Source organism: Saimiri boliviensis, chromosome 20, assembly GCF_048565385.1.
Source record: "Saimiri boliviensis isolate mSaiBol1 chromosome 20, mSaiBol1.pri, whole genome shotgun sequence".
Lineage (NCBI taxonomy): Eukaryota > Metazoa > Chordata > Mammalia > Primates > Cebidae > Saimiri > Saimiri boliviensis.
Window position 1 is genome coordinate 41,473,477 of NC_133468.1, and position 14,673 is coordinate 41,488,149.

The following is a 14,673-nucleotide window of genomic DNA, read 5'->3' on the forward strand; positions in this document are numbered from 1 at the left end:
TGTGTCCGTCTGAAGGAAACTAGTTTCCAGTGTGTAACAGGCAGGCATGTGGCTATTTAAAGCACAGTTCAGTCCTAAAAGGGCCTGGGAGAACTAGATGATGTGCCAGGTGAGTCGGTGCATTGTGGGAATCACAAAGCAAATAATACTCCAGGAATACAAACAGCAGAAGCTTCCATTCTATTGTTTTTTATTTTTATTTTTCTGAGACAGGGTCTTGCTTTGCCCACACCAGAGGACGGTGGTGATCACAGCTCACTGCAGCCTTCAACTCCTGGGCTCAAGCAATTCTCCCACCTCAGCTTCCCAAGTAGCTGGGACTACAAGTGTGCACCACCATGCCTGGCTACTTTTTATAGTAATGGGATCTCACTATGTTGCCCAGGCTGGTCTTGAACTCCTGGCCTCAAGCACTCCTCCCACCTTGACCTCCCAAAGTGCTGGGATTACAGGTGTGAGCCACCATGCCTGGATCCCCTTCTCCATATGCCTCTAAAAACATGCTACTGGAGGGTAGCCTGCTCCCGCACTGTCACTAGGTGTCACGGGGTCAATACAACCTCATTTCTGTCTTTGATCCTCACCCTAGGGACCCTAAGGAAAGAGGGCCCGAGTGTCAGTAACTCTGCGCCTCCCCTAAAGAGAGACTGAGATGGTGGCTCATCTAGGAAGTGGAGGAGCAGGGGGCTTCTGGGTCTCAGCCCACATGTCATCTCTGCCCACCCAGGGCCTGGCCAGCCTGCAGGTATTGCTGTGTGGTGGGAACACCTGCTTCCCTCGTGCACAGCCTTTGAGGGGGTCATGGCCTCAACTGCAGGGGTTTCCGGTGAGGGCCAAGTGCTTCCGCAGAGGCCTGCGTGCGTCTCACCCCTTCGACTTTTATTTCCCTGGCTTCCCCTCCCCGCCTGCCCTCTAGCCCTCCCTGACTGGCCAGCCCCTCAGTAGTCCTCCTCAGCCAGGGAGAGGAGCACTGCCTTGGGTGTGTTCTCGAAGAGGGCGGCCCGGTTCTGCTGCTGCCCCTTCTTCACCCAGTGGCCGTAGATTCGGAAGGCGTAGGCGTCGATGAGCCGGCGCAGAGGCCGGAGGGCGTAGGGGTCTCGGATGACGATCTCCCGGGTCACGGGCTTCACTCGGCGGTACTGGTAGTAGATCCGCACTGCAGCCAGCACGGTCAGAGCAAGCACCTGCCCCCCGGGCGGAGAAGCTGGGCTGCAGCCCCCGCCAGCCAGCCCCTGGCCGTCCAGCACAGGGATGCCCTGGGCTCGTTTGCCACGAAGCCTTGAGTGGCTTCTTGGGGTCCCTCCTAGTGTCCCTCACTTCCTCCTCACTGGCATCTGCAGGGATGGAGTGGGCTGACTCCTGTCATCTCTGAGGCCGGCAGTGGAGCTGGAGCTGCCACAGGGTGGCTAGGAGAGGAGGGGCAGGTGCTCTGGACACCCTTGGGGTGTAAGGACACCTGGGAGAGGAGCGCGCTTGGAGGTTTGGACTGGGGGTGCTGGCAGCAGCTGCCACGGGGGCTGGGGCGGGATGCTTCGTACCTTGAACTTCCCCCGGGGGCTGAAGTGCCGCACTTCCTCCGCCACGTACTGCTGGAAGAAGGGGTGTGCCAAGGCCTCTTCTGCTGTGCAGCGGCTCTGGGGCTGCACCACCAGGAAGCGGGAGACCTGGGAGGGAACGAGAGGGGCGCCGAGAATGTCAAGGCAGGTCCCCTCGGCACGTCAGGGGACGAGGGCCTTCTCGGACAGGGGCGCCTGGCACTGGGGCCCTGAGCCCAGGGCGGGTAGGCCTGGCCTCTCACCAGGTCCTTCACGGTGTCCGAGTAGTCATCCCACTCGGGTGAGCCAAACTGATAGTTGCCACTCATGATCATCCTCAGCATCAGCATCTGCTTCCGGTGCCAGAAGGGCGGGGAGCCGGCCAGCAGTGTGTACATGATGACTCCCGTGCTCCACCTGGAGGTGTGAGGGCTCAGGGCCACTTACCCAGCGCCAGGGGCACCGGCCCAGCCCAGCCAGGCGCTCCTCTCCCCCAGCGAACTCACATGTCCACCTCCTTCCCGTAGCCTGGATGGTCGTCGTTCATGGAGCACTCGATGATCTCAGGGGCCAGGTAACTGGGGGTCCCACAGACCTCTGCAGGAACAGTCGCCATCAAGACAGGTCAGCAGGGCGCTCAGAATAGGAAGTCCAGGCTGGGTGCAGTGACTCATGTCTGTAATCCTAGCACTTTGGAAGGCCGAAGCAAGTGGGTGACCTGAGGCCAGGAGTTCGAGACCAGCCTGGCCAACATGGCGATACCCCCGTCTCTACTAAAAATATAAAAATTAGCAGGGCCTGGTGGCATATGCCTGTAGTTTCAGCTACTCAGGAGGCTGAGGCAGTTTCAGCTACTCAGGAAGCTTGAACCCAGGAGGCAGAGGTTACAGTGAGCCGAGATCGCCCCTCATCTCAGAAATAAAAGAGGAAGTCCAAAGTGACAATGGAGATGGAACAGAAATGGCACTTGGGCTGGGACTCCCCCAGTGTTCACCAGCTTCAGGGCCCAGGGCAGGGCTGGGTACTTCCTGTTGACATGGCTGCCAGCTCAGGGCCCACTGCTTCCCTGGTTACTTCCAGCCATCCTGGTCTGGAACTAGGGCACTGGGAGCCTGGGAGAGGACTTACCTGAAGAAATGCCTAGCCCATGAAATGGTGGGATTTTTATTCTGGGGAACAGTTAAGTTACGGGAGAAACCCAGGTCATCTCTATTCCACGGAGGGTTGGCGAGAGCCCGAGGCTCAGATGTGGGCCAAGCTCGTGTTACCGGACCTCGGAGCCTCTCTCCAGGCTCCAGCTGGCAGGAAAAGCCAAAGTCAGTGAGCTTGATGTTCATGTCGTCATCCAAGAGGATGTTCTCAGGCTTCAGGTCCCGGTGCACAATGTTGAGTTTGTGCAAGGTGCAGATCACCTCCAGCAGAGCTCGCATGATCTTCCTAGGGTGGGGCACACACTTGTCACTTCCCCCGTGCAGGGTCAGGCGACAGGCAGGGAGACACAGCTCACATTTCAGCCACACCGCAAGGGAGCAGGGCGCACGCCAGCCTCCCCTGACACCCCTGGCACCCCAGGGCCCGTGGCCCCAGGCCAAGTGGGAGGGAGCAGAGAGAAGGGCAAAGGGACTCTGACCTGGTTTCCTTCTCACTCAAGGTGACCTTCTCGGTGAGGTAGTCAAAGAGCTCCCCTCTCCTCATTCTGTGGAAACGGGGTTGGTAACTGGATTGGTCCCAAGACCACCAGCCTCCTTCCCCTGCTCCCACAGTGCTGCCTTCCACCTGGTACCTCCAGAAGCTAAGTGGGCCACTCCCCATGGAGAACCACCGTCTCGGGGGAGGAGCTGAGGAAGTGAGGAGAGAAGTGGAGGAGGGTGGAGAGGGGCCCACATCCAGGCCTCGGGCTCGCATCAACCCTCCGAGGACCGGAGGTGACCTGGGTTTCTCCCCTAACTTAGTTTTTCCCCTGGAATAAAAATCCACCTTCTCATAGGTTAGGCGTTTCCTAGGTAAGTCCTCTCCCAGGCTCCCCTTGCCCTGGTTTCAGGCCAGGATGGCTGGAAGCAACCAGGGAAGCAGTGGGCCCCAAGCTGCTGGCCCTGTGAACGGTACCCCGCTGTGGGCCCTGAAGTTGGTGGACAGTCGGGGAGCCCCAGCTCAAGCGCCCTTTCTGTTCCATCTCCACTGTATCAGCGTCAGGGTCCTCCCATCCATGGAAGTGACACCATGGACTGGGATGTATCGGGGCCTAAATCATGGCTGGAGGCTGAAAGAGGGGACCCTGTACCACTGGCCCAGGACCTCAGATCCAGATCAGAAGGACATGAGTATCCAGATCTCCCCCCCCACCCCCCCACCGAGACGGAGTTTTTGCTCTTGTGGCCCACGCTGGAGTGCAATGGCATGATCTGAGCTCACTGCGGCCTCTGCCTCCCAGATTCAAGCAATTGTCCTGCCTCAGCCTCCCGAGTAGCTGGGATTAGAGGCGCCCCCCACCACACCTGGCTAATTTTTGTATTTTCAGTAGAGACAGGGTTTCTCCATGTTTCCAGGCTAGTCTCGAACTCCTGACCTCAGGTAGCCTCCCAAAGTGCTGGGATTACAGGCGAGAGCCACCACACCTGGCTGAGTATCCTGATTTTTCCCAGGAAACAAATGGGAAGAATCTGCTGTGCAAGAGTTGCAGTAACAAAGTTTGCCAGTTTCGGGATTAAGAACTGCAGTTCAATCTTCTTACCTCCGGGGGTGATCTAGAAAGAAGTCTCGATAGAACAATCTGGTTATACGCTGGAGGGCTCCTCAGGGCAGCATTAAAAATAGCTTCCCCCAGCAACTTCTTCAAAGGTTAAAGACATTTGAGCTGCCCCCAAGGGCTGACCAGGACAGGAAGGACTGCAGAGCAGAGTCGAGACAGCTGCAGCTGGTGACTCTAGAGGGGTTGGAGAAAGTCTCCCTCTTGCCTGGGCCGGAGTGCAGTGGCACGATCTCAGCCAGCTGCATCCTCTGCTTCCCAAGTTCAAGCCATTCTTGTGCCTCGGCCTCCTGAGTAGCTAGGATTACAGATACCTGCCACCATGCTGGACTAGTATTTTTTGTAGAGATAGGGTTATGCCATGTTGCCCAGGCTGGTCTCCTATTCCTGGCCCACTGCAGCCTCCCAAAGTACTGGGACTACAGACATGAACCCCACGCCTGGCCCTAATTTAAAAAATTTTTGTAGGCCAGGCACGGTGACTCAAGCCTGTAATCCCAGCACTTTGGGAGGCTGAGGTGGGTGGATCACGAGGTCAGGAGATCGAGACCATCCTAGCCAACATGTTAAAACCCTGTCTCTACTAAAATAAATAAATAAATAATTTTTTTTTGTAGAAATGGGGTCTCACTTTGTTGCTCAGGCTGGTCTCAAACTCCTGGCCTCAAGCAGGCCTCCCACTTCGGCCTCCCAAATTGCTGAGATTACAGGTGTGAGCCACCGTGCCTGGCCAATAATAAGCCTTGAATCCACATTTCACAGAGCAGTTTGTGCTGTTCGAATTTGATGCTTACTGATAAGGGGCTCGTCTTACTAATCCTGATGATGTAGAGGTAGGGGCATGATGATGATGATGGTGATGATGATGATGATGATACTGATCTTTGGGCCACACCTAGATGCAACCTCTGCCACCTGCCTCTCTTCCCTGATACTGCTGGCCTCCCTCTTTCCAGTCCCGCCTCATTACAGCCATCCCTGGATAGCCAGTGAGATCTTTTCAAAAGTCAGTCAGGCCAGGCACAGTGGCTCATGCCTGTAATCCTAGCACTTCGGGAGGTCAAGGTAGGTGGATTACTTGAGGTCAGGAGTTCCAGACCAGCCTGCCCAATGTGGTGAAATCCTATCTCTACTAAAAAATTACACGCAAAAAAATTTGCTGGGCATGGTGGCAGGCGCCTGTAATCCCAGCTACTTAGGAGGCTGAGGCAAGACACTTGGCTTTAACCCATGAGATGGAGGTTGCAGTGAGCCAAGATTGCTCCACTGCACTCCAGCCTGGGTGACTGAGCAAAACTCTTAAAAAAAAAAAAAAGTACGTCAGACCATGTCAGCCTTGCACTGAGTGCCTGCAGAGTCTGAGGCCCTGACATCCTGCCACCCTCTGCTTGAGTCCCTTCCTGGATACCCTTTCCTGACCACTCAGTCTAAGAAGCCCCCGTCTCTCGCTAACCCCTTGTTTTAGTTTCTATATGTCTACAGTTGTTCCTCTTTATCTGCAGGGCATATGTTCCAAAACCCCCAGTGGATGCCTAAAACCATGGGTAGCACTGTAGCCTATACATACTGTTTTTCCTGTATGTACATACCTAAGATAAAGTTTATAAATTAAGCATAGTAAGAGATTAACAACCAATAATAAAGTAGAACAATTATATCAATACACTGCCAGGCACGGTGGCTCATGCCTGTAATCCCAGCACTTTAGGAGGCTGTGGTGGGAGGATCGCTTTTTTTTGTTTTCTTGAGATGGAGTTTTGCTCTTGTTGCCCAGGCTGGAGTGCAGTGGCTCAGTCTCGGCTCACTGCAACCTGTGTCTCCCGGGTTCAAGCGATTCTCCTGCCTCAGCCTCCCGAGTAGCTGAGATTACTGGCATGTACCACCATATGCCGCTAATTTTGTATTTTTAGTAGAGATGGAGTTTTTCCATGTTGGTCAGGCTGGTCTTGAACTCCCAACCTCAAGTGATCCACCCTCCTTGGCCTCCCAAAGTGATGAGATTACAGGTGTGAGCCACCGTGCCCAGCCTTTATTTTTTATTTTTTTAAGATGGAGTCTTGCTTTGTTGCCTAGGCTGGAGTGCAGTGGCATGATCTCAGCTCATGGGAGTGATTTCCCTGCCTCAGCCTCCCAAGTAGCTGAGATTACAGGCACATGCCATCACACCTAGCTAATTAAAAATATATATTTTTGGTAGAAACAGGATTTTACCAAAGCCCTGACCTCAAGTGATCTGCCTGCCTTGGCCTCCCACAATGGGAGGCTGGGATTACAGGCATGAGCCACTGCACCGGGCCTGTAGCTAATAATTACTAGCATTCACACTATGCCAGTCACTGTGCTATTATCACTCCTATAATTATTATGAGAAAACCAAGATTTAAAGAAATGATCCAGCCCACAAGCGATGAGCCCGTTTTCGAGCCCGTTTTCAAACCCGGCAGCCCCACCTCAGGGGCTGATCCGTCTAAACACCGTGACGGATTTGACATCCTCAGTTTAGGGACTGGCTGTGGTCTCCAGGCAGCCCTGGGGTGCGGGAGGGGATGTGGTTGGCTCTGGGGCTGGGTACTTACAGGTCAAACACCAAGAAGAAGAAAGTGTTGGTCTCATAAGTGTCCTTCAGCTGTACTGAAATGGAAATGACTAGCTGGTCTCAGGTAGCAGGGGAGCCCGGACACGGGGAGAGGGCCAAGGCTGCTGTGGGCTGACTTCAGAAGCTGACAGGGGAATCAGGAGGGTGCCCGAAGGACCCCAACCAGGGGTGTGGGCAGGCCCTGGGGCTTTATTATCACTGTTAATATTTTTAGAGACAGGGCCTCACCCAGGCTGGAGTGTAATGGTGCGGTCATAGCTCACTGCAGCCTCAAACTCCCGGGCTCCAGTGATGCTCCTGCCTGAGCCTCCCGAGTGGCTGGGATCACGGGTGTGCACCACCACGCCTGGCTAACTCAGCCCGGGGACATTGAACTCCCTTTCCCGCACCTGCATCCATCCCTGCCTGGGACCCCTCCTGTCGCAGCAGTGAGGGTGGAACTGGGAACCTTAAGCCTGGGTGGTTCTAGCTGGCTGTGCAGTGGGGCCACGCTACCTGGCTCAGGCTGTCAGGGCAGAATCACAGGGGGCCACCCCCACTCTGTGGCTTGGGGCCATCACTCACTGATGTTGGGGTGCCCTGAGACCTTCCGCAGGATGTCCACCTCCTTCAGCGTGGCTTCCCGCAGCTCCCGCACCTCCTCGGGGCTGAAGCTGCCTCCACCGGTGACGTCGATGACCTTCACAGCGTATTCCTGGTTCGTGGGCTTGTGGATGCAGCGCCTGACCACACTGCTAACGCCCCTGGGAGTGCAGAGGACAGATGGCCTTGGGGGCCCCTCACCCCACCGGAGATTCGAGGCCGCAGCCAGGATGCCCTTGTCAATGGATTTACACTCCCCCAACTTCCTCTGAGCTTTTGGGTATGGTGGATGAATAAAGGCACCGACGGTGATTTGCCCAGAGCTGATGAGTAACAAGCCTACTCTCAGGCCATTTGACTCCTAGTTCAGTGCTTTTTTTTTTTTTTTTTTTTTTTTTTTTTTTTTTTTTTGAGACGGAGTTTCGCTCTTGTTACCCAGGCTGGAGTGCAATGGCGCGATCTCGGCTCACCACAACCTCGGCCTCCTGGGTTCAGGCAATTCTCCTGCCTCAGCCTCCTGAGTAGCTGGGATTACAGGCACGTGCCACCATGCCCAGCTAATTTTTAGTCTTTTGTTTTTTTTGTTTTGTTTTGTTTTTTTTTGAGACGGAGTTTCGCTCTTGTTACCCAGGCTGGAGTGCAATGGCACGATCTCGGCTCACCGCAACCTCCGCCTCCTGGGTTCAGGCAATTCTCCTGCCTCAGCCTCCCGAGTAGCTGGGACTACAGGCGTGCACCACCATGCCCGGCTAATTTTTGTATTTTTAGTAGAGACGGGGTTTCACCTTGCTGACCAAGATAGTCTCGATCTCTTGACCTTGTGATCCACCCGCTTCGGCCTCCCAAAGTGCTGGGATTACAGGTGTGAGCCACCGCGCCTGGCATTTTTTTTTTTTTTTTTTTTACATAGATTCTTGTTTTGTCGCCCAGGCTGGAGTGCAGTGGTGCGAGCTTGGCTCACTGCAATCTCCACTTCCTGGGTTCAAGAAATTCTCTACCTCAGCCTTCCAAGTAGCTGGGATTACAGCCATGAGCCATCACACCCAGCTTTTTTTTTTTTTTTTTTAAGATGGTTTCTCACTCTGTAGCCCAGGCTGGAGTGCAGTGGCATGATCCTGGCTTCTGTCTCAGCCTCCCGAGTAGCTGGGACTACAGGTGCCCACCATCATATGCAGCTAACTTTTATATTTTTAGTAGAGATGGTGTTTCAACACGTCCAGGCTGGTCTCAAACTCCTGACCTCAGGTGATCTGCCCACCTTGGCCTCCCAAAGTGCTGGGACTACAAGTGTGAGCCACCTTGCCCGGCCCTAGTTCAGTGCTCTTGCTCAACATATGGAAAGAAAGAAGCCCTACACTCAGCGCTGTAATCTTCCCTCTATTCCTGATTCCTGATTCTGGTCAAAGCTGGGCTTAGATGTGCTTGTTAACAACACCTAAGAACTGTGTGTGTGTGTGTGTGTATGTGATAGGGCCTCTAGGGTCTTGCTCTGTTGCACAGGCTGAGTGCAATGATATGATCACGGCTCACTGCAGCCTCAACTCCCCAGGGCTGAAGCAGTCCTGCCACCTGTGCCTCTTGAGTAGCTGGCCTGCAGATGCACGTCACCATATCTGGCTAACTCTTTATTTTTTGTAGAGACGAGGTCCCGCTCTGTTGCCCAGGCTGATACTGAATTCCTGGGTGCAGGCCCTCCACCCGCCTCGGCCTCCCGCAGTGCTGGGATCACAGGCGTGGGCCACTGGGCCTGGCTGCTGTTTTTTCTTTTTCTTTTTTTTTTTTGAGACGGAGTTTCGCTCTTGTTACCCAGGCTGGAGTGCAATGGTGCGATCTCAGCTCACCGCAACCTCCGCCTCCTGGGTTCAAGCAATTCTCCTGCCTCAGCCTCCTGAGTAGCTGGGATTACAGGCACGCGCCACCATGCCCAGCCAATTTTTTGTATTTTTAGTAGAGACGGGGTTTCACCATGTTGACCAGGATGGTCTCGATCTCTTGACCTCGTGATCCACCCGCCTCGGCCTCCCAAAGTGCTGGGATTACAGGTGTGGGCCACCGTGCCCGGCCTTTTTTTTTTTTTTTTTTTTTTTTTTTTTTATAGAGATGGTTAGCTAGACGTGGTGGCACACACCTGTGGTCCCAGCTACTAGGGAGGCAGAGGTGGGAGGATCACTTGAACCTAGGAGGCAGAGACTAGTCAGCCAAGATCATAGCACTGTACTCAAACCTGGACAACGGGGCAAGACCTTGTCTAAACAAAAAAAAAGACATGGGGTTTTGCTATGTTGCCTAGGCTGACCTTGAATTCCTGGCCTCAAGCAATCCTCCCACTTCAGCCTCCCAAAATGCTGGAATTAGGTGTGAGCCACTGTACCTGCCCCTGGGAACTTTTTACTGGGAGAGGTTTCTCTTATCTTTCCTGGCTTCAGGATGGCAGGACCCCAAACCAAGGGTTTCTCCAAGTGGACAGCACTTTGGGGATGCAAGTGGGGTCAGTCCTTGCGGTGGAGCAGAGGACAGCACTTCATAGGGAGAGCGCGGACCTTACCTGCCCAGTATCTCCTTGGGCTCGTAATTCTCATAGAAGTCCTGTGCGGAATGAGAGTCCGGCAGTGCCTCATCCCGGGTCATGCTCAGATGCTCAGCGGGGGGACTCTGGGCGACTCTGAGAGGGGAGCAGAAAGAAGCTGTCAGTGCTCCTAACCCAGGGGGGTGTTCTCCTTGGGGCCTGGAACTGTTTCTCACTCATCCTTAAATCTCCTGGCACCAGACTGGCCTATAGTGAATGTTCCAAATAAACGTTTGTGAATTGAGATCGGGTGCGGTGGCTCAGGCCTGTAATCTCGGCACTTTAGGAGGCTGAGGCAGACAGATGACTTGAGGCCACGAGTTCGAGACCAGCCTGGCCAACATGATGAAACCCCATCTCTGCTAGAAATACAAAGATTAGCTGGGCATGGTGGCACACGGTTGTAGTCCCAGCTACTCGGGAGGCTGAGGCAGGAGAATCGCTTGAACCTGGGAGGCGGAGGTTGCAGTCAGCTGAGATCGTACCATTGTACTCCAGCCTGGGTGAAATGAGACTCCAGCTCAAACAGACAAACAAACGAACCTCTTTGTAGAGATGGGGTCTCACTCTGTTACCCAGGCTGGAGTGCAGTGGTACGATCTCAGCTCACTGCAACCTCCGCCTCCCAGGTTCAAGCGATTCTCCTGCCTCAGCCTCCCGAGTAGCTGGAATTACAGGCACCTGCCACCGCACCCGGCTAATTTTTTACATTTTTATTAGAGACAGCGTTTCACCTTGTTGACCAGGCTGGTCTTGAACTCCTGACTGCAGGTGATCTGCCCGCCTCAGTTTCCCAAAGTGTTGGGATTACAGATGTGAGTACCATGCCCGGCCCTAATATTTAAGATTTTTGTAGAGACAGGGTCTCCCTATGTTGCCCAGGCTGGTTTCAAACTCCTGGCCTCAAGCAGTCTTCCCGCCTCAGCCTCCTAAAGAGCTGGGATTATAGGCGTGAGCCACCACTACACCTGGTCACAGTTTCCAGGCTGGAGTGATCTCGGCTCACTGCAACCTCCGCCTCCTGGGTTCAGGCAATTCTCCTGCCTCAGCCTCCTGAGTAGCTGGGACTACAGGCACGCACAACCATGCCTGGCTAATTTTTGTATTTTTAGTAGAGACGGGGTTTCAACATGTTGGCCAGGCTGGTCTAATTCCTGACCTCAAATGATCCACCCACCTTGGCCTCCCAAAGTGCTGGGAATACAGGCGTAAGCCACTGCACCCAACCCTTTCTCATGTATTCTGTCCGTAACTGGGATTTTCATAATCACTCACTCATTTATTCCATCTTCATTCTGCAGATACCAACACCCACTCTTTGCCAACCACCATGCCGGGTGCTCTAAGGGATGGAGAGCTGGGTGGGTCTGTCCTGGTCCCTGCCTCTGGTGTCACTTGTCAGTGTGTGTCATCTAGATGGTCATCTCTAGGGTGTCCTAGTCATCTCTGCTCCCTGTGTCCAGTGCAGGTGTCCAGCTGGTGCTATTTTTTGAATGTGAGTCAGCGGTTGGGCAGGTACCCTTTGGCTCAGGGTCCTGCCAGCAAAATGCCCCACGTCCTACCTAACAATGGCCAGTGAGCCCTGAGTGGACCTGCTGCAGTGTGGAGCCAGTACAGAGCCAGGACACCCCGGCTTGGACATCGAGGCACTGAGCTACCCCACCTTGCTTTGGGAACATGGAAGCTCCTGCCAGGAAACTCAATTCCTGTTTCAGATGTAGGATTTGGGCCTGGCGTGGTGGCTCACACCTGTCATCCCAGCACTTTGGGAAGCTGAGGTGGGCAGATCACTTGAGGTCAGGAGTTCGAGAGCAGCCTGGGCTACAAAGAGAAACCCCATCTCAACAAAAATAGAAAAATTAGCCAGGTGTGATGGCTCTTGGATCAGGAGGATCACTTGAACCCAGGAGGTGGAGGTTGCAGTGAACTGGGATTGCACCACTGCACTCCAGCCTGGGTGAGAGAGCGAGACTCAAGCAAAACAAAATGAGATGCAGGATTTGAGGAATGCAGAAGATCATCTACCAACAGGGAAAAGGGCAGGTGGAAAACAGGCCCAAGCTGCCACGCAGCAGCCGCCTTTACCCCACTGCTTCTAGGCCTAAGGAGGCCTGGCCTCTCAGAGGAGCCAGTTTGCTGAGCAGCCCAGCAGGAGCTCTGGCTGCCTCCAGGACTGGGCGGGCTGTTCCAGGAATCCTGGTGGCCCCACTACTGGGTGCCTGGTTACCAGAGGAAGGTTTAGAATAACAAGTCCCCTCTCCCAGTGCCAGGCATCTGGGCTGCCGCACACACAGGCCTCTGCCTGCCCGTCAGCAACCTGATGAAGCCCGGGAGTGTCTTGTTTCCCATAAAAACAAGCCCATTTGCTGGCAGGTCCCGAGTCCTTGCCATGGGCATCTGTGCCTTATTACCTCCCAAAGCTGGGTAGTGCCAGCTGTCTCCTCTTCCCTGAGCCTCCATGAGCAGCAAGTACATTGGACCCTCTATGAGATGGCAGCCTAGGCCCCGCACAGCAGCCTGGCCAAGCTGTGGCTGCAGTCACTGGTTATCTTGCCCCACCCCCCAGCTCTGACTGGGGCCTCTCTACTGCCCCACTCACCCCTCACACCTTTCCCGAGACCCCTGTGGACAGGGTCCCCACATGGGAGCAGCTGGCCCAGGCCGGACTGCAGTGGCGAGATCTCAGCTCACTGTAACCTCCACCTCGCAGGTTTGTCATTGTCCTGCCTCAGCCTCCGGCATCGCTGGGACTACAGGCACGAGCCACCATCCCAGCTAATGCTTGTAGTTTTGGTAGAGGCAGGGTTTCACCATGTTGGCCAGGCTGGTCTCGAGCTCCTGACTTTAAGTGAGCCTCCCGCCTCGCCCTCCCACACCCGGCTGGGTTGGTCCTTTTTGGTGTGTAACTTCCCTCCCCTGAACTCTGAAAGTCCAAAAACCAGATCACCCCAGGGACCACTTTTCTGTAGGAAAGTCCCCCAGATGGGGGTTTCAGGGGTCGATGCTGCCACTCTCCTGGGTCTGTGCCTTCAGAAAGGAGAAATGGATGGAACAGATGTGGGGCCTTCCATCTTCTCCATCCCCAGGCCTCTCCATTCCCTGCCTGTCACCTGACCTTTGTCCATCACCGGCCTAACTACTCACCGTTAAGTCCTTGCAGGCTCTTGAAGGAGCTTGACAAGTATCCCAAAGGCCTCAGGGCCCCTGGGGAGAGGGGACCACCGAGGGCTGAAGCCGTGTCCTGAGCAGACACTTGGAAGATATCGTGCTGCTCCTGTTTTGGGTTTTGCTATTTGATGACCAGAGGCTGACGTACCAAAAATAAATCACCACTGCAAACCCGGGAGGCAGGCCAAGGCCTGCAGGGACAGGGAGCAGGGCTGGGTCTCACTGCGGGGACCTCTGCTGGAGGGTGCGGGAAGCTCGGCGGCCTGAGAGCAGGCCGACAGCACGTGGTGATCAGTTTTCCCTCTGCAGCTCCCTTGGCTTCCAGGCCCAGGGAACAGAAAGCCAACCTTGTGGGGAATGCACAAGTGATTTTGATTTCCGTGTCTGCTGAGAGCAAGGCCCTGGAGGATTTCTCGGCGCACCACTGCAGCAGCTGACTGTCCCGGCTGCCACAGGGACATCTGGGGACAGTGTGCACGGTTACCCTACATAATGCAGATCCGTACAGGTTAGGAACGCCTGGCGCAGTGGCTCATGCCTGTAGTCCCGGTGCTTTGGGAGACTGAGGCAGGAGGATTGTTTACGTCCAGGAGTTTGACGCCAGCCTGGGCAACAAAGTGAGACCCTGGCTCTACAAAAATTTAAAAATTAGTCAGATATGTGTGCCTGGGAGGTTGAGGCTTCAGTGAGCTATGATTATTCCACTGTATTCCATGCTGGGCAACAGAGCCTGTCTCAAAATAAATAAATAAATAAAAGGCTGGGCGCGGTGGCTTACGTCTGTAATCCTAGCATTTTGGGAGGCCGAGGTGGGTGAATCATCAGGTCAGGAGCTCGAAACCAGCCTGACCAATATAGTGAAACCCTCGCTCTACTAAAAATATTTTAAAAATTAGCCGAGCACGGTAGTGGGCGCCTGTAATCCCAGCTACTCGGGAGGCTGATGCAGGAGAATCACTGGTCCCTAGGCATTGCACTTCAGCCTGGGTGACAGAGCAAGACTGCATCTCAAAATTAAAAGAAAACTAGAGCTCTTCCCTTTGAGGGATCTACCTCTCATCTAACCTCCATAGCTTCATCTCAGAAAACCTTCCTTTAATCTTACATCAGATGTGTGAGTTTTTTAAAAATGTTTATGTATTCTATTATTTTTTTGTAACGGAGCCTGGCTCTGTTGCCCGGGTTGGCGTGCAATGCTCAGGTTCAAGCGCTCCTCCCGCCTCGGCCTCCCGAGTAGCTGGGATGACAGGCGCCTGCCACCACGCCCAGCTAATGCTTGTATTTTTGTCAGAGACAGGGTGTTGCCATGTTGGCCAGGCTGGTCATGAACTCGTGACCTCAAGCGATCCGCCCGCCTCGGCCTCCCGAAGCGCTGGGATGACAGGCGTGAGCCGCCGCGCCCGGCACTTATTTTTGCGAGTTCCGGTCGGGCAGAGAGCCGGCCCTGGGCCCTGCGGGCCACGCGGCCGGGGCCGGCGAG

The 14,673-nt window shown here is 54.6% G+C and overlaps 1 protein-coding gene across 2 annotated transcripts; it reads right to left on the bottom strand.

Annotated features, from left to right (window-relative positions):
* Positions 1-173: 173 nt before the first annotated feature.
* Positions 174-13,403, bottom strand: PHKG1 (phosphorylase kinase catalytic subunit gamma 1). 2 transcript variants are annotated; one of them, XM_003944794.4, is made up of 10 exons: positions 13,170-13,398; positions 10,005-10,121; positions 7,442-7,620; positions 6,858-6,912; positions 3,166-3,231; positions 2,809-2,972; positions 2,042-2,132; positions 1,799-1,952; positions 1,539-1,664; positions 174-1,184 (listed from the first exon to the last, which is right to left on the bottom strand). In XM_003944794.4, the coding sequence occupies exons 2-10, from the start codon at positions 10,085-10,087 to the stop codon at positions 939-941; spliced, it is 1,164 nt and encodes a 387-aa protein (XP_003944843.1). In that variant the 5' UTR covers positions 10,088-10,121; positions 13,170-13,398; the 3' UTR covers positions 174-938. The 2 variants fall into 2 exon arrangements, with proteins under 2 accessions (XP_003944843.1, XP_010331108.1); XM_010332806.3 differs by having other exon boundaries at positions 1,091-1,406; positions 13,170-13,403.
* Between the last annotated feature and the right edge of the window lie 1,270 nt (positions 13,404-14,673).

What these genes read in the sequence shown, in the direction of transcription:
- PHKG1 (XM_003944794.4), bottom strand. Translation starts at nt 10,087, where the DNA reads ATGACCCGGGATGAGGCACTGCCGGACTCTCATTCCGCACAGGACTTC. An exon ending in CGGACACCGTGAAGGACCTG is followed by an intron (nt 1,665 to 1,798) that starts GTGAGAGGCCAG and finishes GTTCCCTCCCAG; the next exon opens with GTCTCCCGCTTCCTGGTGGT. An exon ending in GCCCCCGGGGGAAGTTCAAG is followed by an intron (nt 1,185 to 1,538) that starts GTACGAAGCATC and finishes CCCGGGGGGCAG; the next exon opens with GTGCTTGCTCTGACCGTGCT.